Source organism: Pipistrellus kuhlii, unplaced genomic scaffold (genome assembly GCF_014108245.1).
Source record: "Pipistrellus kuhlii isolate mPipKuh1 unplaced genomic scaffold, mPipKuh1.p scaffold_m20_p_22, whole genome shotgun sequence".
NCBI lineage: Eukaryota > Metazoa > Chordata > Mammalia > Chiroptera > Vespertilionidae > Pipistrellus > Pipistrellus kuhlii.
The window spans coordinates 10424742-10448939 of NW_023425521.1; the positions used below are offsets into that span (position 1 = coordinate 10424742).

The 24198-nt window shown below is 37.5% G+C and overlaps 1 protein-coding gene across 6 annotated transcripts in view; it reads left to right on the forward strand.

Moving 5' to 3' along the window:
* DHX40 (DEAH-box helicase 40) overlaps positions 1 to 24198 on the forward strand; it is a 32757-nt gene that overhangs the window by 2953 nt on the left and 5606 nt on the right. For 2 of the 6 annotated variants that reach the window (XM_036451452.2, XM_036451457.2), the window contains exons 4-15: positions 876 to 995; positions 1180 to 1407; positions 1991 to 2057; positions 3222 to 3353; positions 6808 to 6907; positions 8458 to 8544; positions 9019 to 9201; positions 10550 to 10630; positions 11292 to 11449; positions 18269 to 18383; positions 19526 to 19634; positions 21551 to 21645. In XM_036451452.2, the coding sequence (XP_036307345.1) occupies positions 876 to 995; positions 1180 to 1407; positions 1991 to 2057; positions 3222 to 3353; positions 6808 to 6907; positions 8458 to 8544; positions 9019 to 9201; positions 10550 to 10630; positions 11292 to 11449; positions 18269 to 18383; positions 19526 to 19634; positions 21551 to 21645 (1475 nt within the window). Of the gene's footprint in view, positions 1 to 875; positions 996 to 1179; positions 1408 to 1990; positions 2058 to 3221; positions 3354 to 6807; positions 6908 to 8457; positions 8545 to 9018; positions 9202 to 10549; positions 10631 to 11291; positions 11450 to 18268; positions 18384 to 19525; positions 19635 to 21550; positions 21646 to 22326; positions 22554 to 24198 lie in introns of those variants that run through there. The other 4 variants (XM_036451458.2, XM_045586375.1, XM_036451454.2 and 1 more) reach the window with 4 other exon arrangements.

Consider the following 24198-nt stretch of genomic DNA (forward strand, 5'->3'; position numbering starts at 1 on the left):
GACTGAACCCACAAAACTGGCATGTGCCCTTGACCAGAATCAAACCTGGGACCCTTCAGTCGGCAGGCTGACACTCTTATCCCCTGAGACTAACCTGCTAGGGCATGTTTCTTTTTCTTACAAATTCTCTTATTTTATTTTTTAGCTGCAAGGATCCTACATGTAACTTAAGATTGTATTCTTTAAAAATGTTTTATTTTAAAATATATATAACATTAAAATTTACCATTTTAAACATTTTTAGGTGTGCCATTCACTGGCATTAAGTACTTTCACAATGTGTTACCATCATCATTTTTCAAAACTTAGTCATTATCCCAGTAGAAACTCTGTATCTGTTAATAGTAACCCTTATCCCCTCTTTTTCCCCCCGCCCCTGGTAACTACTATTTTACTTTCTGTTTCTATGCATTTGCCTATCTCAAAGATGGAATCATGCAATATTTTGTTCTTTGTGTTTGGCTTATTTCATTTGACCTAATGTTTTTAAGGTTCATCCATGTTGTATGCTTGTATTCTTGAAGTCAATGAAAAACTGACAACTAAATTAACAAAGTCAGAAAGTATTTTGTACTGAGCATCTTCTATATTCATGGCACTAACAAGTTTAAAATTGTTTTCTTTTTAATAGTTAATAGTTACAATTTACATTCTCTTGGGATTCCTTAATTTCATACCAGATACAAAATAAATCCTGACTTACATATGGTTCCTAATGGGAATGGTCATCAGTTATGGCACAGAGTGACTCTAAAATACTGTCTTTGCCTTCCTAGTAGCCACTGCTACTGTCTTTCTTTTCCCTTCCATTGTTTTATGTATATCACTACTGTTAATTCCTCACTGTGCTTAAAACTTTGTGTTTTAAACATTAGGAAACAGCAATCAAATATATGACTGATGGATGTTTATTGAAACATATTCTGGGAGATCCAAATCTTACCAAATTCAGTGTCATTATTTTGGATGAAGCCCATGAGAGAACTCTAACTACAGTGAGTATTTTAATATATTGGTTATCTGTTAGGCAGTTTACTTTGGGGTAGCTTTTTACTGTATAGAGGATTACCTCATATTTTAATCGATTGAAATAGGGATTCTTTGGTTAGGAAAACAAAATGTTTAAAAAGAGGTTGTTATGTATACTTGTGACTTATTAGAAATTTACTTTTCTTTCAGGACATCTTGTTTGGTTTATTGAAGAAGCTATTTCATGAGAAATCTCCTAGCAGGAAGGAGCATTTAAAGGTCGTAGTGATGTCAGCAACTATGGAATTAGCCAAGCTCTCTGCATTCTTTGGAAATTGTCCAATATTTGATATACCTGGAAGGCTTTACCCAGTCAGAGAAAAATTCTGCAATTTGATCGGCCCACGAGACAAAGAAAATACTGCATATATTCAAGCGGTATTACTTTACATCTTTTTTATATCTGTGATTCTAGTTGATTGTATAGTTTTATATTATATTTATTCCCCATTATCATTTTTAAAAATATACTTTTTTTTTTTATTGACTTCAGAGAGGAAGGGAGAGAGATAGAAATGTCATTGATGAGAGAGAATCATTAATCAGCTGCCTTCTGCACACCCCACACTGAGGATGGAGCCTGCAACCTGGGCATGTGCCCTGACCAGGAACTGAACCATGATTTCCTGGTTCATAGGACAGTGCTTAACCACTGAGCCATGCTGGCTAGGCTATTATTATTTTTTATTGATTTTTAGAGAGAGGGAAATCAAGAGAGAGAGCAACATAGATGTGAGAGGGAAACACCTGCCTCCTGACTGGGAATTGACCCCCCCAATCTTTTGGTGCATGGGACAATGCTCCAACCAACCGAGCCACCTGGCCAGGCAGTTCCCTATTATTCTGATAGGCTCTCCTAAGACTTTTGAGAACCAAATTTAACTTTTCTGTGGAACAAGGGAAGGTTGGGGTAGAGGGCTGTATTTCCACTGGTATGTTATGCTTGTGTTTCTTGTTTTAGATTGTGAAAGTGACCATGGATATCCATTTGAATGAAATGGCTGGCGACATCTTGGTTTTTCTGACTGGTGAGCATTTAGTATCAGGTTTAAGATTACTGTTTATGAGAGGGCACATGGCACCACCATAAAGTGCTATCTTTGCTGAGAAATCTGGGTACTGCTCATGTTACTGCAGCTTTTTATGACAGTTTAAATAGTTATAGGTTTTATATCTTCTGTAAGACAATTCTACACTGCCATTAAAAATGCCAGTCTCAATAGTGAACATGTAAAACACACTGATTTTTTAGTAGAAAGATATTAAATGGTAAGGTATTAATATTTTTAGTAGTCTATCTCATATAGAAGTATTACCACACTAAACAGTCCTGAATCTGAATGATTGATTTCATTATTTCAAAAGATATCCTACCAGCTCCTCTCTCCTTTGAGTGGCTGGGTGATACTATTTTTTTTTATTTTTTTTTTTTACAGAGAGGAAGGGAGAGAGATAGAGAGCCAGAAACGTCGATGAGAGAGAAACATCGACCAGTTGCCTCTTGCACACCCCCTACCGGGGATATGCCCGCAACCAAGGTACATGCCCCTGACCAGAATCGAACCCAGGACCTTTCAGTCCGCAGATCGACGCTCTACCACTGAGCCAAACCGGTTTCGGCTGGGTGATACTATTTGATAGCAGCATATAAGGTGTGGAATCCATGTCTCATAGATGAGCCTTTTTTGTAGGACAAAAATCCCAGATTAATGTGATTCTTCAAGTAATAGCACCCTAATTAACGGAAATGAGTCATTTCATCACTCTCCTCCTACTTTGCCTTGTACTGATGTTAGAACTGAGACATTGCAATAATCACTTTGCTATTTTAAGATCACTTAAGTATTTTAAAACACACCTAAATGCAGTATCTCCTGGACTAGAATCCTTTATGTTAATGATTAACCTTACTGAATCTTCCTCAAGAAACATGTTAAATAACATGAAAGGCTAGAAGATTATAAACATTTTTATTTCTTTAGAAACTTAAATTCCTTGGAAACTGGTGTTTCTTCTATTTTCTATTTTACTGTTGAGATTTGGTACAATTTACGTGTTCATCTCCTTTAGATCAAATGAGAAATTTAAAGTAACTGCTATACAAAACTGATTTTAATTTAGAAGGCCTTTTTTTCACTCTTAAATTAATTTTGCTATTTAGTTGCTGATGGTGTTTTCTCCCCTCGTTTCAGGTCAATTTGAAATAGAAAAAAGTTGTGAATTACTTTTTCAGATGGCAGAGTCTGTTGATTATGATTATGATGTTCAAGATACCACTCTAGATGGCTTATTAATATTGCCATGCTATGGATCTATGACAACAGGTAATTCCTCAGTAGCATAGAACATTTGACTGATTTTTAAAAAAACATTTTTTTGAAAAATCACATATGTGCATAATAGTACACACGCAAATCCTAAATGTTTATTTTTAGGTCAATGAATTTCACAAATGTGCTCACCTTTGTAACTTAACACCCAGAACATGAAACAGATCATTAAGAGAACCAGCATCCCTTCAGAGAAGTGATTTTTTCTTGAAGTGTTTTCCATGGGTCTTCCACATGCCCCTAAGCATTATTAAGAGTGACCTACGTGCCAAAGCCTGTTTGGCTCAGTGGTAGAGCATCGGTCTGCGGACTGAAGGGTCCCAGGTTCGATTCCAATCAAGGGCATGTGCGTTGGTTGCGGGCACATCCCCGGTAGGAGGTGTGCAAGAGGCAACTGATCGCTGTTTCTCTCTCATCGACGTTTCTAGCTCTCTATCTCTCTCCCTTCCTTTCTGTAAAAAGTCAATAAAATATATTTATAAAAGAAAAAAGAGTGACCTACGTCTTCTTCCACTGGAACAAAAATATTGTTGGTAATTTTTCAAAATAAGGACTATCATTTCTTGATAGTAGCACCATAAGTCAAGCCTTATTCGCCACGGCCACAGAGCTTCTACAAATCTTATCCATATATATCTGAGACTAAACACAGTGGGAGTTCTTAGTTTTTATTTTTACTTTTTTTTAGAGAGAGAGAAACATTGATTTGTTGTTCCACTTATTCATTCCTTCATTGGTTGATTCTTGTAAGTGCCGTGACCAGGGATCAAACCAGCAACCTTGGTGAGAATGCTCTAACTAACTGAGCTACCTGGCCAGGGCAACACTGGATTTTTTAAGTATTCACATATTAACCTACTTTTCAAGAATGGTGTAAATTCAAAGAGCATATGCAAACTCTTATTCTGATATTTGTTCATGATAAATGTTGTTAAATGAGGTTTAGAGTGTTTGTGTAAAACTATCTTATCAGAGATTTGATTTATAAAACTAAAGAGAAATTAATTTTAACTGGAGTTTGATTTGGATTAGCATTACTAGTAACATAGTGTAAAAAACATTTACTTTTTTTTAATGTGTATTTTTGTTTTTATTTAGTAGGCGATTATTCTCATATTAATAAAAAAAGTTCAGGAATATATGTGTTGGTAAATAACCATAGACCACATGCTATTATGGATATTTCTTTTGTGATGATATTAGGCCCTTGCTCTCGATATTGAAATCTACTTACAGATTTTTACATCTAAAAAGGGAATTCTTAAGGTCATTATTATATATTTAAGATTCTTATTGTTTTCTGGGGATTTGATCTAATGACTTAAAATTTGCTTTGAAATTTATAAGTTAATTAAAAACTATGGTTGCTTTATTATTAACCATTAACTATATTTTTTCATATAAAGTAAATATTCTTTTTTAAAAATATATTTTTATTGATTTCAGGGAGAGTAAGGGAGAGGGAGAGAGATCAAAACATCAATGATGAAAGAGAATCATTGATTGGCTGCCTCCTGCACACCCCCTTCTGGGGATCGAGCTCGAAACCTGGGCATGTGCCCTTGACTGGAATCGAACCCAGGACCCTTCAGTCCGCAGGCTGACGCTCTATTCACTGAGCCAAACCAGCTAGGGCTATGTATTGATTTTTTTATAGAGAGAGGAAGGGAAAGAGCGAGAGAAAACATTGATTTGTTGTTCCACTTATTTACACATTCATTGGTTGATTCTTGTATGTGCCCTGACTAGGGATCAAACCTGTAGCTGTGGCATATTGGGAGGATGTTCTTACTAACTAAGCTGCTCTGCCAGGGCACTATTTTTAAAAAATATATTTAATTTTACTTGAATTTACTTGAAGAAATTATTAAACTTCAAGTTATTCTTTACCACATGAGGTAATATTTTATAAAAGTTTGCTTTAAAGTTTAGCAAGATGAAAAGTACTAAGTTGAAGTTAATATCTTCTTTTAGAATGTATTTGATTGATCTGTTTACTTATCTTACGAGTACTTAAATACTTTTACTCTTCTATATCCTCTTCTAATTTTTATTATTATATTATTCAGATGTATTTAGTGTTTACCATCAATTTTTTTAAACTGTGTTGTCTGTTTTTTTTCATTCCTACATTACTTTTGGTTAACTTTAGATTGGCTTACTTTTGTTAATTTTTTTGAGTGTTATTTTTTTTAATAATTATTTTTATTTATTTCAGGGAGGAAGGGAGAAGGAGAGGTATAGAAACATCAGTGATGAGAGAGAATCATTAATTGGCTGCCTTCTGCATACCCCACACTGGGGATTGAGCCCACAACCTGAGCATGTGCTCTGACTGGGAATTGAACTGTGACCTCCTGGTTCATAGTTCAGTGCTCAACCACTGAGCCATGCCAGCTGGGCTTGAATACTATTTTTTGTTGCTCTTTTATGTTTGAGAATGTCCAGCTTTTGCCTTTATACTTGAAATACGTCTTGGCTGGGTTTTATGTTCTTGGATCATACTTTTCCTTAGAAATTGATAGACGTTATTCAGTTGTCTACTGGCATTGAATGTTGCTATGGAGGTGTCTGAGGCCAGCCTGGTTTACAAATTACTTCTTTGTAAGTGATTTGCTTTTTCTGTCTGATTGCCTGAAAATTTTAATTTTTATTCTTAAAGGCCAAATCCATCTTTCTGTTTAATTTACACCCAGGCCTCGTAAGGAACTCAAAAATACTCTCTTGTCAACTCTCAAGTCTGTTGCATTTGTATATCTCTTTAGACTAGATTTCTCTCCTTGACTTTCATTAGTGATTTTCCTATGGCAAGTTTATTTTTCCTCTTTGCAAGAGACTAGCCTAATCAAACTGAGCGTCTCTCAGACCTTCTTCCACATTCATAGGAGAATCAGATTGGCCCAACTTGGGGGAGATGTTTATCCTTGGTGCCATAAATCAGAGCAAGTACCATTCGATAAGCATTGCTGCTGGGGCCCATCCTTCAGAATGTGTGGGTGTTACTTTTTAGAGAGGTAGTCATGAATTGGATAGACACTGAAAAACTAAAAACTAATTAGCTAATCAATCTTTAAGGCAGAGAGAGGTCCTTAATCAGGTCCTTAATCAATAGCCCTTGGATGGGAATTGTTTGAATTTTGTGTGTGTGTACATAAGTGTCTTTTAATAGAGAAGAGGTACACAGTTTTAAAATATTCTTAAAGGGAGCTATGACCTACATAAAGGTGTCTGGTGTAGGGTTTATTTTAGCAATAATAAACTGAGTTCATGGATCTAGAAACATTAACAGTGAAAGGTGAGGGAAAATAGTTTTGCTATTGTATTTTGAATTCAAGATAATTAAAGAGGTAAAGAATATAACTTTTAATGCAAAGAAGTTACTTTTTCAAAACTTGAATTTGACAAATGCATGTTATAAGTTAGTATTTTCCTTTTACATATGTTTTAGATCAACAGAGGAGAATATTTTTACCACCACCACCTGGAATTAGAAAATGTGTCATATCCACTAATATTTCTGCAACATCTTTGACAATAGATGGAATCAGGTACAACTTTAAAAAAATGCTTTTAAAGCCAAGAAAGCCACTTAGCTAATCATAAAACGTTGAGTTTGCTTCTCTGTGCCCTCCACTAAGTCCCTTCTCACCTGCTTAACTTGTAGTCACCTATCATTTTTGTAATTACTGATTGCAATAAATAGGGAAATAGAGTAGAAAGTGCATATAATATTTCTGTTCACTCTTTTTTTTCCTTAAGAATATTTTTTATTGATTTCAGGGAGGAAGGGAGAGGGAGAGAGAAATAGAAGCATCAATGATGAGAGAGAATCATCAGCTGCCTCATGCACATCGAGCCCACTTGTGCCCCTGGTACATGGGTCGATGCTAACCACTAAAACACAGCAGCGGGGCTCAAATTTGTATAACATAAAATTAACATTTAACACTGAACAATTAAGTAGTATTTAGTACATTTACAACATTGTGCAACTATCAACTATATAGTTTTTAAAAATATATATTTTATTATATATTTTTGAAAATTATATTATTGATTTCAGAGAGGAAGAGAGAGATAGAAACATCAATGACGAGAGAATCATTGATCAGCTGATCAATGATGAAAGAGAATCATTGATTGGTTGCCTGCTGCATGCCTCTCACTGGGATCGAGCCCAAACCGGGGCATGTGCCCTTGACTGGAATTGAACCCAGGACTTTTCATGCTGCAGGCCAACTCTCTATTCACTAAGGCAAACCAGCTAGGGCAACTCTGTCTAGTTTTATCACCACAAAATAACCCCGTACCCTTTAAGAAGTAACTCAGAATATGGTATATATGCCATTATATGTATATTAGAGGCCCGGTGCACAGATTCATGCACTAGTGGGGTCCCTCAGCTTGGCCTGAACCCATTCACAATCCGGGATTCCTTGGGAGATGTTGGATTGCCGGTTTTGGCCAAATCCCCTCAGGCCAGGCTGAGGGTCCCCAGCGGTGCATGGATCTGCATATAAAATCTTTGGTTAATTTCTTCCGTCCTCCCCCCTTCCCTCGGAGATTCATCAGCCTGTTCCATGTTTCCATTCCTGTGCTGTTGAGTGTCTGCTCCCTGGTGGTAAGTGCACATCATAACTACCAGTCCAACGGTCGCTTAGATATATATATATATATAAAGTATATACACCATAATTTATGCATCTATTCATCTCTTAATGGGCCATGGACAGTTAGGTTGTTTCTACCTTTTGGTTCTTACAAATAGTGCTGCTGTGAACATCTATAAGTATGTTTTGAGTCGCGTTTTCAGTTCTTTGGGGTGCTTACTTAGAATGGATTTCTGGGTCATATGGTAATTCTGTGATTAACATTTTGAGGAACCGTCAAACCTTTTTCCACATTACATTGGCTGAACCATTTTACATTTCCAGCAGGAAAGTTTGAAGCTTCGATTTCTTGACTTCCAAGTTTTACAGTTAACATTAAAGTCAACATGTAGTTGTTAGTTTGGTGGAAAAGGAGAAGCCATAGTGGTTGAAAATTAACAACTCTTTCCTTATTTTCTAGAAACTTAACTTGTTTTCATTTTTCTTAGCTATGTGGTAGATGGTGGCTTTGTGAAGCAGTTAAATCACAATCCCAGATTAGGATTGGACATCCTGGAGGTGGTTCCAATTTCAAAGTAAGTCACTATGTCATGCCTTTTTGTTCAGAGAACAGTGGATTAGATAATTTCTAGTTGGTTCAGGGTGGGAGGTGAATTACTTAGGAAACACAGAACATTTTTTTTAAAATCTTTATTGTTGAAAGTATTACGTGTCCCCCATCTTTCCTTCATTGCCTCCTTGTAGCCTGCCCCTACCCCCCACAGCTGGCCTTCACCACCCTGTTGTCTATGTCCATACGCATACAAGTTCTTTGATTGATCTCTTCCCACCCACCCACCTCCACTTTCCCTCTGAGAATTGAGTCTGTTCCCTACTTCTATATCTCTGGATCTATTTTGTTCATCAGTTTATTTTGTTCATTAGATTCCACATGAGTAAGATCATGTGATAGTTGTCTTTCACTGACTGGCTTATTTTGCTTAGCATAATACTCTTCAGGTTCCTCCATGCTGAACATCTTGGGGACTTTTGTTTTTCTTTCTCTGAAGGAGTGAGGCATTACAGCGAAGTGGTCGAGCTGGTAGGACTGCCTCAGGAAAGTGCTTTCGGATCTATAGCAAAGATTTTTGGAACCAGTGTATGCCCGACCATGTGATCCCTGAGATTAAGAGAACTAGTTTGACATCTGTAGTTCTGACCTTAAAGTGCCTTGCCATACATGATGTTATAAGGTATGTAGACAACTTTTTAAAAAAGGAAAATGTGTTGGAGTGGAGCCTGGTTATTTCTCAAATTCTTTTGAAGTAGTTGGCTCAGATAGCCCTATATCTCAAGGTTCAAATAAACCCATACAAAAGATTTCTTTATGAAGCTTTACTAGAATTTGACCCCTTGCTCATATTTGTTTTAAAATTTATTTTAATTGATTTCTCATAGGACGGGAGAGGGAGCAAGAGATAGAAACATCAATGATGAGAGAGAATCATTGATTGGCTGCCTTCTGCACACAACCTACTGGGGATCGAACGTGCAACCCAGGCATGTGCTCTGACTGGAACCAAACCATAACCTCCTGGCATAGAGCTCAACATTCAACCACTGAGCCATGCCAGGCAGGTCCTTGCTCATATTTTAACCTTGGTTTAATGGTGTGCCTCATGCTGATATTTAGGTCATTTAGTGACCACTGTTTATCTGTTATGAAATGTATATAATGATCATAATCCCAGATAAAATGGTAGGGGTTTTTGTAGCATCTTTGGTAGAGCCAGCTTTATGTACTATGCATTTTGAGGAATGGTAATAATTTTTGCTTTCCCTAAGCTTAAGTTACATTGGAGAAACGAGATTGGTATAATCAAGTAACTATTGCTCCTGTTTAAAAGTATGTACACACACACACATATGTATATTCATGCTTGGTTATATGCCACTATTATCCTTTGTGAATATTATTAATTCTCCTATGTTTATTAATGGTATTGTGTTTATATAAGAGAATGTCCTTACTTTCAGGGGATGCATGCTGAGTATTTTGGGGATGAATAAGCATTGTATTTGCAACTTAAGAGTTTAGGAGAAATTAAGTACTAATTGGTACATACAGATACATAAAGCAAATATGGTAAAATTAATTGAATATTCTTGCCTTTTTATCAAAAGCCATTTTGAAGTACTATTAAATATTTTGTAATTTTTGGCCACTTTCAATGAATCTTTCTCCATTGTTTTATAAGTTTGTAATACAATTATGGACTACAGAACAGAATAGAGTTGACATTGGGCTGCGAAGAATGGGGCAGGATTCAGATAAGTAAAGAGGAATGGCAAGAGTGTTCCAGCTAAGGAGATCAAAAAGGTGCTTCTGGAATTCACAAAAGACTATGATTCAGAAAAACTTATTTCCTCTTTTGCTGAATGCTGATCATGATCATAGAATGCCTTAAAAAAGAAAAAGAGAAAGAGTATTTGCAAAATACTAGGAGAGCTAAGACCTTTTAAAGGAAGTTTCAAGTCTGTATAAAATCTTATTGTGTTCAAGAAAGGGGATCTCATTTTATATTTCATGTAAACACACAGGTTTCCTTATTTGGATCCACCTAATGAGAGACTTATTTTGGAAGCCCTGAAACAGCTTTATCAGTGTGACGCTATTGACAGGTAAAAAGACAACCAAACAAAACCCCTCCCCCAAACCCGACCACAACGTCTGTTAATTTTTTTTTAAAATAGGGATCTTAATACTTTATTATAGCTATGAAATAATTGGTTTGAATTGAGTGGATTCTTTTACCTGAAATTAGAAATTGTCCTCAACCTTTTTTCACAATTCTGACATTACAAATTATACCATAAAACGAATTTTGTTCAGCATTGGTACTTAATTTAACAAGTAGTTTCTGAATACTATTTCAGTGCCAGGCATTATGCTGGATATATCACAATGATGAGAGAACCAGAGTCCTTGTTCTCATGATTGTGTGATGGGGAAGGATTTGGTAATTATCACTCTTTCATTACTTCCATTACTTCACGGACATCCTCTGTGCTTCCACAGCATTTTGTGTCTTTTATTACTCTACTTTATTCTGCATCATTGTTCAGGATTTTTAATGTACTGGCCCTTGACAGCAAGGAGTTTATTATCTTGATGTTTTTCTTACCTATGACTACAGTGTATCATGTTTCTTAAATTGAATTGAATGTATGGGGGTGATTGAAAGTAATCTAAATTACAGTATATCTGATTTATTCTGAATGATGAGCATTTCATTTGTACTCTCCAAGGTAGAAAGACATAAGAACTTTTTTTTCTATTAAGGAATGGCTATGTGACCAGATTGGGTTTGTCTATGGTAGAATTTCCTCTCCCTCCACACCTGACATGTGCTGTAATAAAGGCTGCTTCTCTGGACTGTGAAGATCTACTACTTCCAATAGCAGCAATGTTGTCTGTGGAAAATATCTTCATTAGACCTGGTAAGTTTATTGAAGAGGTTTACTTTTATTTTATTTTTATCTTTATTTTATTTTATTTTTTTATTTTATTGATTTTGTACAGAGAGGAAGAGAGAGAGATAGAGAGTTAGAAACATCAATGAGAGAGAGTCATCGATCAGCTGCCTCTTGCACACCCCCTACCGGGGATGTGCCCGCAACCAAGGTACGTGCCCTTGACCAGAATCGAACCTGGGACCCTTCAGTCCCCAAGCCTACGCTCTATCCATTGAGCCAAACTGGTTTTGGTGAAGACGTTTACTTTTAATTAATAATTTTAACCCTGGCCGAGTAGCTCAGTTGGTTAGAGAGTTGTTCCAATACACCAAAGTTTGATCCCTAGTCAAGGCACATATAAGAATTGACCAATTAATGCATAAATAAGTGAAACAACAAATCAATGCCCCTCCCTTCCTCCTTCCCCTCCCTCCTTCCTTTGTTCCCCTTCCTTCTCTTCTCCTTTCTCTCTAAAAATAAAAGAAAAATTAATAGACTTTATTTTTTAGAACAGTTTTAGGTTTATAGAAAATTTTAAGGAAAATACAGATATACACACAGTTTCTCCTGTTATTAACATCTTTCATTATGCTGGTGCATTTGTTACAATTGATGAGCTAATATTGATATATTATTATTAATTAAAGGGATCACTGTGCTGTGTGGTCTGTGTGTTTTGGCAAATCTGTAATGACACCCACTCACCATTACAGTATTATACAGAATAGTTTCATTGCCCTAGGCCACATGTGTCAAACACAAGGCCCGCGGGCCAAATCCGTCCCGCCAGGCCTTGCAATGTGGCCCGCACCGCGCTGTCATCACTGCACTCCGATGCGTTTCCATCACAATGACAGTTTATGACTGTTCAGTAAACTATTCGGCCCACGATTTAGGCTGGATTTTAGATTTTGGCCCCTTCTCTGATTGAGTTCGACACTCCTACCCTAGGCATTTCCTGTGCTTCACCTATTCATCCCTACATTCCTTCCCCAAAGCCCTTACAACCATGAATGTTTTTACTGTCCTTAACTTAGCTTCTTTAACTTAGCAATGTACATGTAAGGTTTCTCCATGTCTTTTTGTGACATGAGAGCTCTTTTTTTTTTTTTTTTTTTTTTTTTTGCTGAATATTATTCCATTGCATGGAATTTGTTTTATCCATTCACCTATTGCATGGCATCGTGGGTGCTTTCAATTATGAGTAAAACTGCTATAAACATCTATGGGCAGGTTTTTGTGTAGACATAGGTTTCCAATTCATTGCTGAATAGTATAAGAATATGTTTAGATGGTAAGCAACTGCCAAACTGTTTTCCAGACCTGCTAAAGGTCTGCACTAGTTTGCATTCCTACCAGCAGTGAATCTGAGAATTCCTGTTGTTCCACAACTTCACCAGTATTTGATGTTACGGGTATTTTGGATTTTGATCTTCTTAATGATCTTAATAGGTGTATAGTGGTAAAACTGTTGTTTTAATTTGTTGCCCCCTGGTGGCATGATGTTAACCATCTTTGTACGTAAATGCTTACTAGAGGCCCAGTGCACGAATTCGTGCATGGGTGGAATTCCTCTGAGTGGCCTGCAGGGATCGGGCTGAAACCCGTAGTCCAATGTAGCCTGCAACTCCTACTTGCCGCGGGTTCGCGCCCAATCAGTCCTGATCAGGAGAGGCTCACACCTCTGCAGCAGCGCTCACCAGCCATGAGCCCTGCGTCTGGCGCCCTCCCAAAGGGAGTGTCCTGTGGGATAGGGCTGAAACCGGCTCTCCAGCATCCCCCAAGGGGTCCCGGATTGAAAGAGGGCGCAGGCCAGGCTGAGGGACCCCACCAGTGCATGATTGAGCTGGGGAGAGATTGTGGGAGGGCTCCAGGGTATGTCACCCATGTCGCTCTCAGTCCCAATCAGCCAGACCCCAGCAGCAAGCTAACCTACTGGTCAGAGCATCTGCCTCCTGGTAGTCAGTGCACATCATAGCGACTTATCGACCATTTGGCTGCCCCCTGGTGGTCAGTGCACATCATAATAAGCAGTTGAGCAGCCTTAGCATATCAGTAGCATATTATGCTTTGATTGGTTGTTCTGCCATTCGGTCTATTTGCATATTACCCTTTATTATATAGGATTATTATATAGGATTTGCCATGTATAGTCTTCTTTGGTGTCTGTTCTGGTCTTTTTACATTGGGTTGGTTGTTCTCTTATTGTTGAGGCTTTAAAAAATGTTTATTGATTTTAGAGAGAGAAAGAAGAGAGAGAGAAAGAAAACATTGATTTGTTGTTTCACTTATTTGTGTGTTCATTGGTTGATTCTTGTATGTGCCCTGACCAGGGATCAAACACACAACCTTGTTGTATCAGGCTGACACTCTAACCAACTGAGCTAGCTGGCCAGGGTGCCTCTTATTGTTGAGTTTTATATTTGTATATTTTGGGTAACCGTACTTTATCAAGTATGTTTTTTGCAAATATGTCTCCCAGTCTGTGGCTTGTCATCTTGTTTTCTTGATATTATCTTTTTCAGAGCGGACTTTTTTTTTTTTTTTTAATATTAATGATATTCAGCTGACCAATTATTTCTTACATGGGTCATGCCTTTTGTGTTTTATCTAAAAAGTCATCACCATACCTAAGGTCATCTAGATTTTCTCCTATATTATCTTCTGGGTGTTGGATGTCCATTTGTCCCAGCTCCATTTCTTCAAAAGACTGTCTTTTGTCCCTTGAAATGCTTCTGCTCCTTTGCTAAAGATCATTTTATTGTATGTGTGTGGGTCAGTTTCTGACTTTACTCTTTCCCTGTTTTGGCTGTTATGAGTCTTTTCCCTTTGTATGTAAACTTTAAAATAAGGTTGTTAATATTCACAAAATAACTTGTTAGGACTTTAATTGGGATGTATTGAATCTATAGATCAAATTGGAAAAAGCTGACATTTTGACAGTATTGTCTCCCTAAATAGGTAAATGGAATATTTCTCCATTTATTTAGATCTCCAGTATTTCAGAGCATTTATTTATTTATTTTTATTATTATTTAAAATTTTACATTGCATTTTATAGGGGTGACTTTGGTTAATAAAAATTATATGTTTCAAATGTACAGTTCTATAATACATCATCTCTTTATTGTGTGTTTACTGTCACTGAAAAAAATGCTTTTATTGATTTTAGAGAGAGAGGAAGGGAGACGGAGAGAGATAGAGATAGAAACATCAATGACAGAGGAACATTGATTGGCTACCTCCTGAACTCCCCCTTCTGGGGAATGTGTCTGCAACCCAGGCGTGTGCTCTGACCGGAATTGAACCAAAGACTTCTTAGTGTATGAGTCACGCTCAACCACTGAGCCACATTGGCTGGGCTCACTGACCATTTTTTGATTGCCATATACCTAGCCCTGTCGGACATGAAACTGAGGACAAACAGTTTTTTCATTTTGTTATCCTTTAACTTAGTTGTTTAAAATAGGGAGTATGTGATGTTCCTGGTGGGGAGAGTTAATTTCCTTTCACTGGTAGGGGAAGATAGTATGGTGAACCTTTGCCCTGTTGTATAGTACATTAGTAATATATTAACCTTTTTTTCCCAAGCATCAAAAGAAAAGGTAGTTTAGCCCTTGTACCCTCAGAGGATTGTTTTGAGGTTTTCGTGTCTTTAAACTTCTGCTTGTTTCTTTTCTTGGTGTGTCATGGGATACAGCTTAGTATGTCCCATTTCAGCTTTGCTTTCTCCCGGTGGGGTCACAGATTTCATCTGTAAAACCAGGAGCTGGGTTAAAGTGATCCAGTTCTAATAGTCTTGTAAGGCCAGAAAAAGGAAATGTTTTTCCTTGTTGGAATATCCTATAATAAAAGCCTAATATGCAATTTGTCCCCTCTACTGGGAGTTTGACTGCTCACTATGATGTGTGCTGACCACCAGGGGGCGACAAGGAATATGGCAGATTTCAGCCACACGCTTCAACCTCTTGCTGGCTACCTGGGGGCGGGGGTGACAGGGATAGAGGTGCGGTGTGTCCCGAGCTCACTCTCCCCCTGCTAACCTCCCAGGGGATAACAGGACTCGCACACTGTGTAAGCCCCACGCTCAGGTGCTGGGTGCCTGTGAGGAGCCTGCCCTGCACCCATGCAGTGAGCCGGGCCACAGCTGCTGGGACCACAGGGCAGGCTGGGCTTCCTGTGAGTTCGCACAGTAGCTGGTCTGCGAGGCCGGCGCGGGGAGAGAGTGCTGCCTGCAGGGAGGCCCACACTGCACCCTGGCCTAATTTAATTTATTACATACCTGGCTAGTTTCTTAGATCTAACATTGAATAAAGATTTTAAACATCAAAATGATATTGTCAACATTTTTAGTAACCTTTCTTTTGCTATATTACAGTGTCTGCTGTTATAATATATTGTTTTAGAAATCAGACAATGGAGAGAGTGGCTTTTAGGTGGTGAATAGGTTTTAGGTGGTAAACAACTTAGCCTTAAAATAGAACAAATTTAAAATAACATTGTCTTGTAAGGCCAGAAAAAAGGACTTAAAGGATTTGGTTGTAAAGTTTTTATTTTTAGTGATATTTTTAGAAATAAAGGGTTCTTTATTTGTATGTGATACATATAGCCTTATTTCCCCACTTCATCTCTGAGGACTGATGTTGAAACCCTTTCTGTGTAATAGTTTTGTTTTATGATTTATAGCTATATAGAAACATATTGCATTGTCTTCCCAAAGGGGATTTTGCTGATATAGTCTTGTTTTGCTGCTTTAGCTTTTTATTTATAATTTCTGCCTCAATAGCATCCACCTATTTGCATGAGATAAAACTGATAACAGAATTCTGAGGGGGGGAAAATAAAGAAAATGACAAGTCTACTGGTTAAGTAATTAAAGATGGATAGTCAAACTTTTATGTAGTAGAAGGATAAACTTGCTGAGACTGTACAAACTGTGTGATACAGACTCTAACTTTACTATATCTTCTCTCCTGTTGTCTCTAGCTGCTTTCTTCAGTTGCTACCTACGTAACAGGTGTAAGTTACATAAAGCCTGGGATGGAAGACTTTATTTACATACATACATATATGTATATATATATATATTGTTGTTGTTGTTGTTAATCCTAACCTGAGGATATTTTTCCATTGATTTTTAGAGAGAGTGGAAAAGAGGAGGGATGTAGGAGATAGAGATAGGAAGAGAGAGAGAGAGAATGAGAGAGAGGAGAGAGATACATCAATTGGTTGCCTCCTGCATGTGCCTTGACAGGTGATCCAACTTGAGACCTTTTGGTATGTAGGCCAGTGCACTAACCACTGAGAACACTGGCCAGGGCAGGTTGGAAGACTTTACATCTTCCTGAGCATTTTCTTTAGTCAGTTTGCTTTCCTCCTAATACCAGGAGCTGCTGCTATGGAGATTCATAGTGTAGTCTATACAAGTGCTGCTTCCTAGAACCAGGCAACATGGTGTCTCTAGTAAATGCAGTGTGATGGGTGTGCTGAAGGAATAGGAATTGTGGTGTGATGCGGTTCAATAAAGGAAGAATCCTTGGGAAATTTGGAAAATTGAACCCTGAAGGAAAATTAGCCTGGGTGAAGTGTTATGTGGGGAACTTGGGCAGTGAGAGCACATCAATCCTGAGTACAATCCAGTCAGTCAATAACAGATAAGTCTCAAAAGAAGCAAGACACATAAAGTATATTTATACAAAGTTTAAAAACAGGCCAAACCCTTCTTTGGGGTTAGAAGTCAGGACCTTTGTGGAGGGGTACAGGTTGTTATTAGAAAAAGGACAAAAAGTGGGCTTATGGTGTGTTGGTGATTCTGTGTGTTGGCCAAGGTATTGCGTACATAGTATGGCATGTTTGTGAACATTCATTGAGCTGTACACTTATGACCTATGTAGTTTCTGAATACCTGTCATACCTCAATATGGAGTTTAAAAAGAAGGGTAAAAAGTTTGTAGTAGTTTAGTTCTGCATATTTGCCCTTTCTGTTCAATTGTCCATAATTGTGAATTGAATAAGGACTGGTTAAATTTTGTTATGTTTCTTATCTTCCTGGGGAATACAAGGTGGCTATTTTTGAGAATGAGTAATTCCATCTGTACTGACATGAAGCTGTTATTAAATAAAGGAAGGTTCTGAACATGTATCCTATTTATGTTAAAATAAATCACTAAATGCATATCTTTGTATATGCATAGAAAATATCTTGAAGGACACACATTAAATAATTAACAGTGGTTAGCCTTGAGGATTGATTTGTGGGTAATGTGACAAAATAGAGAACATTGAACTTTTATGTAATTTTTCTTTTACTGTGAGCATGGGTTACTCATGATAAAAGTGAATTAACCCTTTGCACTCCGCTGTCCCCTCTCAGGGGACATTGGAATTCTAGCATATCACTCGGATGTCTCCTCTCAGGGGAGACATTGCAGTTTATTAGTGATTACGGGGAATTGAGTTAATTCAACACACGTGTCCGCCGCAAAGTAGCGTCGAGTAGCTGGTAGCCAATGTCCAGAACGGTTCGGAGTGCAAAGGGTTAAAAAATTAATACGTGTATTAAATACTATTTTAGAGGCAAATGGATTGGGAGAAGTAATGTGGCTATATCTGATAACATCTCTGAGGTGTGGTTAAAAGAGAAAAAGGAGTTGTGGGAGTAGTTAGAGCCCCTTTAAAGGTAATATAGTTCTACCTTACTCCACCCCAGAGGGTGAAACGGATTTTAATGAGCTTGAATAAACAAAGTGAATGTGGACACTTTATATAAAGTAGAACTAAATTGCTTCTGCAACTGTCTTTTAGTTGATCCTGAGTACCAGAAGGAAGCAGAACAGAGACATCGAGAATTGGCAGCTAAAGCTGGAGGATTTAATGACTTTGCAACTTTAGCGGTTATTTTTGAGCAGTGCAAATCAAGGTATGTGAGTTGTCTATACTGGAAATTGTCAGTTTGAAATTTAGCTCCAATATGTATTACTATGTGACTTTAGACAGTTAAGGTTTGGTTAGGATGATATTGACCTTCAGGTATTTTTGTGAATATTAGTGAGATTCTTCTGTCAGGTGACTGTTACTTAATAAGCATTTATTATACAACTAGAGGCCCATGCACTTGGGGGAATCCCTCAGCCCAGCCTACCCCCTCTCACTGTCTGGGACCCCTCAGAGGATGTCCACCTGCTGGCTTAGCATCCCTCTGACAGCCAGCCCAGGAGCCCTTGGGAGCGGGCCTCAGCCATTAGGTTGGACATCCTTAGTGCTGTTGCAGAGGCAGGAGAGGCTTGCGCCACCACCGCTGCACTGGCCAGCCATGAGCTGGCTTCTGGCTGATGGAGCTCCCCCTGTGGAAGCACACTGACCACCAGGAGGCAGCTCCTGTATTGAGTATCTCCCCCTGATCAGTGCGCGTCATAGCAACCAGTCATTCTGCCGTTAGGGTCAATTTGCATATTACCCTTTTATTATATAGGATTAGTGTTTTTCTTTCTTTCCCTGAACCTTTCCTGAAAATGACCTTATAGAATTTTGGTTCTTTATAGGTACCTTAGATGAGAAAATGATTGGCTGTTTGTTAAAGCATATGTGTATAAAATATCCATTTACAAATAATTTTTAATTCACACAGAGGTACCCACGTTTAAATTTTTCCCCCCAAATTCCTTAAAATGCTTTTTCTTTCCCTTTTTTCTTTTTTTTTTTTTTTTTTTTTTTTTTAAGGAAAGATGGTGGGAGAGAGGGGGAGAGAGATAGAAACATTGATGAGAGAGGAACATCATCGATTGGCTGCCTCCTGCACAGCCCACACTGGGGATTGAGCCTACAACCAAGGTACATGCCCTTGACCAGAATTGAACCCAGGACCCTTCAGTCCACAGGCCGATGCTCTATCCACTGAGCCAAACTGGCTAGGGCTAAAGTGCTTTTACAGTTATTGGATAGATCTCGTAAAAGAGCTGACAGTTGCTTTTCAGTTTATAGTTTTGTAATACAAATGAGGATGCTAGACTGTCTTTCACTTATAGAATATATTTTTAAGATACCATTATTTTTGTTTTTCAGTGGAGCTCCAGCTTCCTGGTGCCAAAAACATTGGATTCATTGGAGGTGCCTATTTTCTGCATTTCGTGTTGAGGCTCAACTTCGAGACCTAGTCAGGAAGCTTAAACAGGTGATTGCTTTTGTCCTGAGTAGCATTTGGACAAGACCCTCGGAGTTACCAAAACCATATAAGTTATGAGATGTTTTAGTCTGGCTTGTAATAACCCACCATTCCTAACCCTGTGTGAGCACCAAGCATTGTAACCTCTTCTCCTTAGGAGGTCCTTTACCTGCCCTTGTCAGTTTCCTCACATTCCTGTGCTAATCAGTAATCAGCTGAACTCAGATCTCTGGAGTTCTCTATAAAGGGCTCTTCTCTCCTGAGCTCTGCCGTGAACTCCAGTCATTTTGGTCTTCCTGTATTCTCAGCTCTGTCTCTTTAACTAAGGGAGTTTCAGAATTCCACTTGGGTTTTTCCTTCTCTGCACCTTGATCCAGAATCTCTTTCAAGGTGAACTATGCTGGGGTGGTTGTTGGGTTTACTTCATTTATTTCCTTTTATTTTATTTTTAATGTTTTATTGGGTTGACATTGGTTATTAAAATTATATCTTGTTGTATTGCTCCCTTTATCATTATGAACATAGCCTTCGTTTTAAAGTCTATTTTGTCACATATTAAGTATTGCTATTCCAGTTTGTTTTTTCATTTTCATTCACAAGAAATACCTTTTACCATCCTTTTACTCTGTGTATATTTTGTTCTGAGGTGGGTCTCTTGTAGACAGCATATATGTAGGTCTTGTTTTCTTATTCATTCAGCTACCCTATGTCCTTTGATTGGAGCATTTAAGCCATTTACATTTAATTAAAGTGATTATTGGTAGGTATGTATTTATTGCCATTTTATTCTTTAACATTTTTTTTTTAATCTTCACCCAGGGATATGTGTGTGTGTGTGTGTGTGTGTGTGTGTGTGTGTGTGTGTGTGTGTTGTTTTAATTGATTTTTAGAGAGAGAAACCTTAATGTGAGAGAGAACCATCAATCAGTTGCCTCCTGTATATACCCCAACCTGGGATCAAACTCAAAACCTAAGTATGTGTTCTGACTGGGAATAAAATTTGCAACCTTGTGGCGTATGGGACAATGCTCCAACCAACCAAGCCACCCAACCAGAGCCTTTTAACATTTCTTCTAATACTGGTTTGGTGGTAGGGAATTCTTTTAGCTTTGGTTTGTTTGTTGGTTTGCTTTTTGGTCTGGGAAGCTCTTTGTCCTTCAATTTTAAATGATAGCCTTGTTGGGAAAAATTCATCACTTTGAATATTTCATGTCAGTCCCTTCTGGCCTGAAATGTTTCTGTTGAGAAATTAACTGGCAGTCTTATGGGAGCTCCCTTGTAGGTAACTGACTTTCTCTTGCTGCTTTTAAGATTCTCTCTTTGTCTTTAACCTTTGCCATTTTAATTATGATGTGTCTTGGTATGGGCCTATTTGGGTTCATCTTTTTTGGGACTCTTCCTTTATTTCTTGGAGATCATTATTCCTTATCACTTGATATATGTACAGTATTTTGAAAGTCCATATTTAGGTTGTTTCAAGCAGAAGGGTAATCCGGTCCCTCTTACTCTATATTGGCCAGAAAAATAATTTTTAGAAATGTGGATTTTTCAAAATAAAAGAATATTTTATTTATTTATTTTTTAAATATATTTTATTGATTTTTTACAGAGAGGAAGGGAGAGAGATAGAGAGTTAGAAACATCGATGAGAGAAAAACATTGACCAGCTGCCTCTTGCACACCCCCTACTGGGGATGTGCCCGCAACCAATCTACATGCCCTTGTCTGGAATCTAACCTGGGACCTTTCAGTCCACAGACCGACGCTCTACCACTGAGCCAAACCGGCTTCGGCAAAATATCAATAAAAGAATATTTTAAATTATTCTGTGAGATTTACTATTGTGTGTGTGTGTGTGTGTGTGTGTATATATATATATACATACATACATACATACATATATATATTCTGTATTCTTTCTATAGCAAAGTGATTTTCCAAAAGAGACCTATGAAGGCCCTAAACATGAAGTACTACGAAGATGTCTTTGTGCAGGCTATTTCAAAAATGTAGCTCGAAGGTAAGCAATATGAGCTTGGGAGATGGGGAAAGAAGTGCTAGAATATTTTACTAGATACAATATTGAACAATTTACTATTAAAGGTTGATGATTTGATTTGAGCTCTGTGATTATGATCAGCTATTACAGTGACCCTTTTCATAATTGTGTCTTGTGCAGGGAAAGCTGCAGTAGGGGAGTCTGAAGGACAGCTGTCCAGCATGGGTATCAGGGCCTTAGCAGAGAGACCAGGCTTTTTTTTGCAGAGGGGTTGCTCTGTGTGCGGTGTGAAAGCCAAAGTTTGAGGATGACGCCCCTAAGGGTAGGTTGGTGTGGGGTGCCAGGGCTTGAGCAGGATGGAGAAAGCACTCACATGGGAATTTTTCAGTATCAGAGTGAGGAGGGCGTTTTTGTAAGGAAAAGATAACAGTGTCGGTGATGGCAGATTCATTTTACACAGAGAAATTGAGCACGTTAAATAGATTAATAATGGTGAAAGGAGTTGGAAGTACTGAAAGCGAGAAAATAAGAATGAGCTCTGAGGTGTTGGGATGGAACTTCAAGGTATCATTGTGAACTTATGTTTTTAAAATAGCTGGATGGATAGATAGGGAAATAAAAATGAATGTTACTGTGAATATATATAAAACATGTATTTGTATGTATGTAAATATTTATATACATATATGCCCTATCTCTGAGATGGACTGGGAGCAATGGCACCATAATGTCCAGATCTTGACTTGGAAAAACTATCTGCTACATGAAGGAATCACGCCTTTATGGAGAAATAGGGCCGGGAAAGTACAAGATAAGCCTGAAACTTCTTATTTTGCCAGGGAGCAAAGTAGTGATGAGCGAAGGCTGAGACCATGTCAGAAGTACATAGGAGCCAGCTTGAATAGGCTCCAACTGATCACATATGGGACATTTTAAGCATCAAAATAAATGAAAGTAATGGGTGATATAACGCACTGAATAAAATGTGAAGTCATGAGTCTATAGTCATATAAATTAGTAAATTAATAAATTAAAAGTTTAATGATAAATGGAATTATTTGCAGCATCTGTCTATTCAATTCTTTTTAATTACAAAGGAAAAAGTAACTTTTCACTGGAAAAGCCTGGCAGATACTACCTAAGTCAAACAATCAAAGTGGACATTATTATTTATGAAACTATTCAAAATCATGTTTTTCCTGATAGGATAGAATGAAAACATAGTGTCACTTTTGTGATATTCCTGCCAAAGATGTATAACCTGAATGTAATCATCTGAAACAGACAAACTCACATTGATTATAACTAGCCTATCATCTTTAAAGGTGCCAGGACTATAAAGGTCAGAGAAAGGCTGGGGAAGTATTCCAGAATGAAGGAGACTAATGGGACATTAAAAGTAAAAGCAATACATGATTTCTGAACTAGATCCTTTTGCTATAAATGATATTATTAGAACATTTGATAAAACTTCAATGGGGGCTGAGGATTAAATGTTAGGAATATATTAGTGGTAATTCCCTGATTTTGTTGGATGTATTATGATTATGTAAAAGAATGTCCTTGGCTATAGGGAATGTAAACTCAGGTATTTGGGAGTGATGGGGCATAAAGTTGGCAACTAATTCTCAAAATGATTCAAGTAAAAAATATTTTTGTACTGTATAAATACACTATTATACAGATATATAAACTATTAAAATGCTGTCTGATCTGGGTTATAATAGGAATACATATAATGTAGTATAGGAAATCAATTGTAATGACAATTGACCTAGGCTGTTATATAGAAAAGTTTTTGGAATAACATTTATGTAAGAAAGTGTAGAAGAGGATAAGAATTTGAAATTAAGAACATGAATTAGAAAAATTCATGAGATGTTCTAATTATCAGAATTTAGAAAACTGAAAATAATTTATACCTTTAAAAAGATATAAATAACACTGTGTTTAAGTCAGAAGACCTATGATTGGGACTTGCTTTTATCATACATTAGCTCTGTGACCATTAGAAGGCTAACTAACTTTTTTGAAATCTCACCTTAAAGTGGCTCTCAAAATTCAGGTTGTTTTGAGCCTTTATTATGAAAGTATTTTGGAAAATCTAAAGCACAAATACAATATTATTGCCCGGCCTGTTTGGCTCAGTGATTGAGGATCGACCTATGAACCAGGGGGGTAACAGTTTGATACCCTGTTGGCACATGCGTATGTTTCAGGCTAGATCCCCAGGAGGGGGAAGAGGGCAGTTAGAGGTGATCAGGCTGGCAGCTAATCAAAGATTCTCATCACTGATGTCTCTGTCTCTCACTCCCTCTCCCATCCCCTCTGAAATAAATAAAAAAATCTATTTAAAAAATGCACAAGTAAAATATTATTGTTAATATTACTTCTTGTTAACCAAAAGTGTTTTTACTTAAATGACTCAGTTATATCATTCATAGTTTAAGATGAATTGGTAGAGAAGTAATAGTGACAGTTGAATAAACTTAAACCTCTGTTTATGGTATCTTTATAGCAAAACATATAACTATTCATTTAGTACTCTACTGATGTCTTTGTTGTATTATCAAT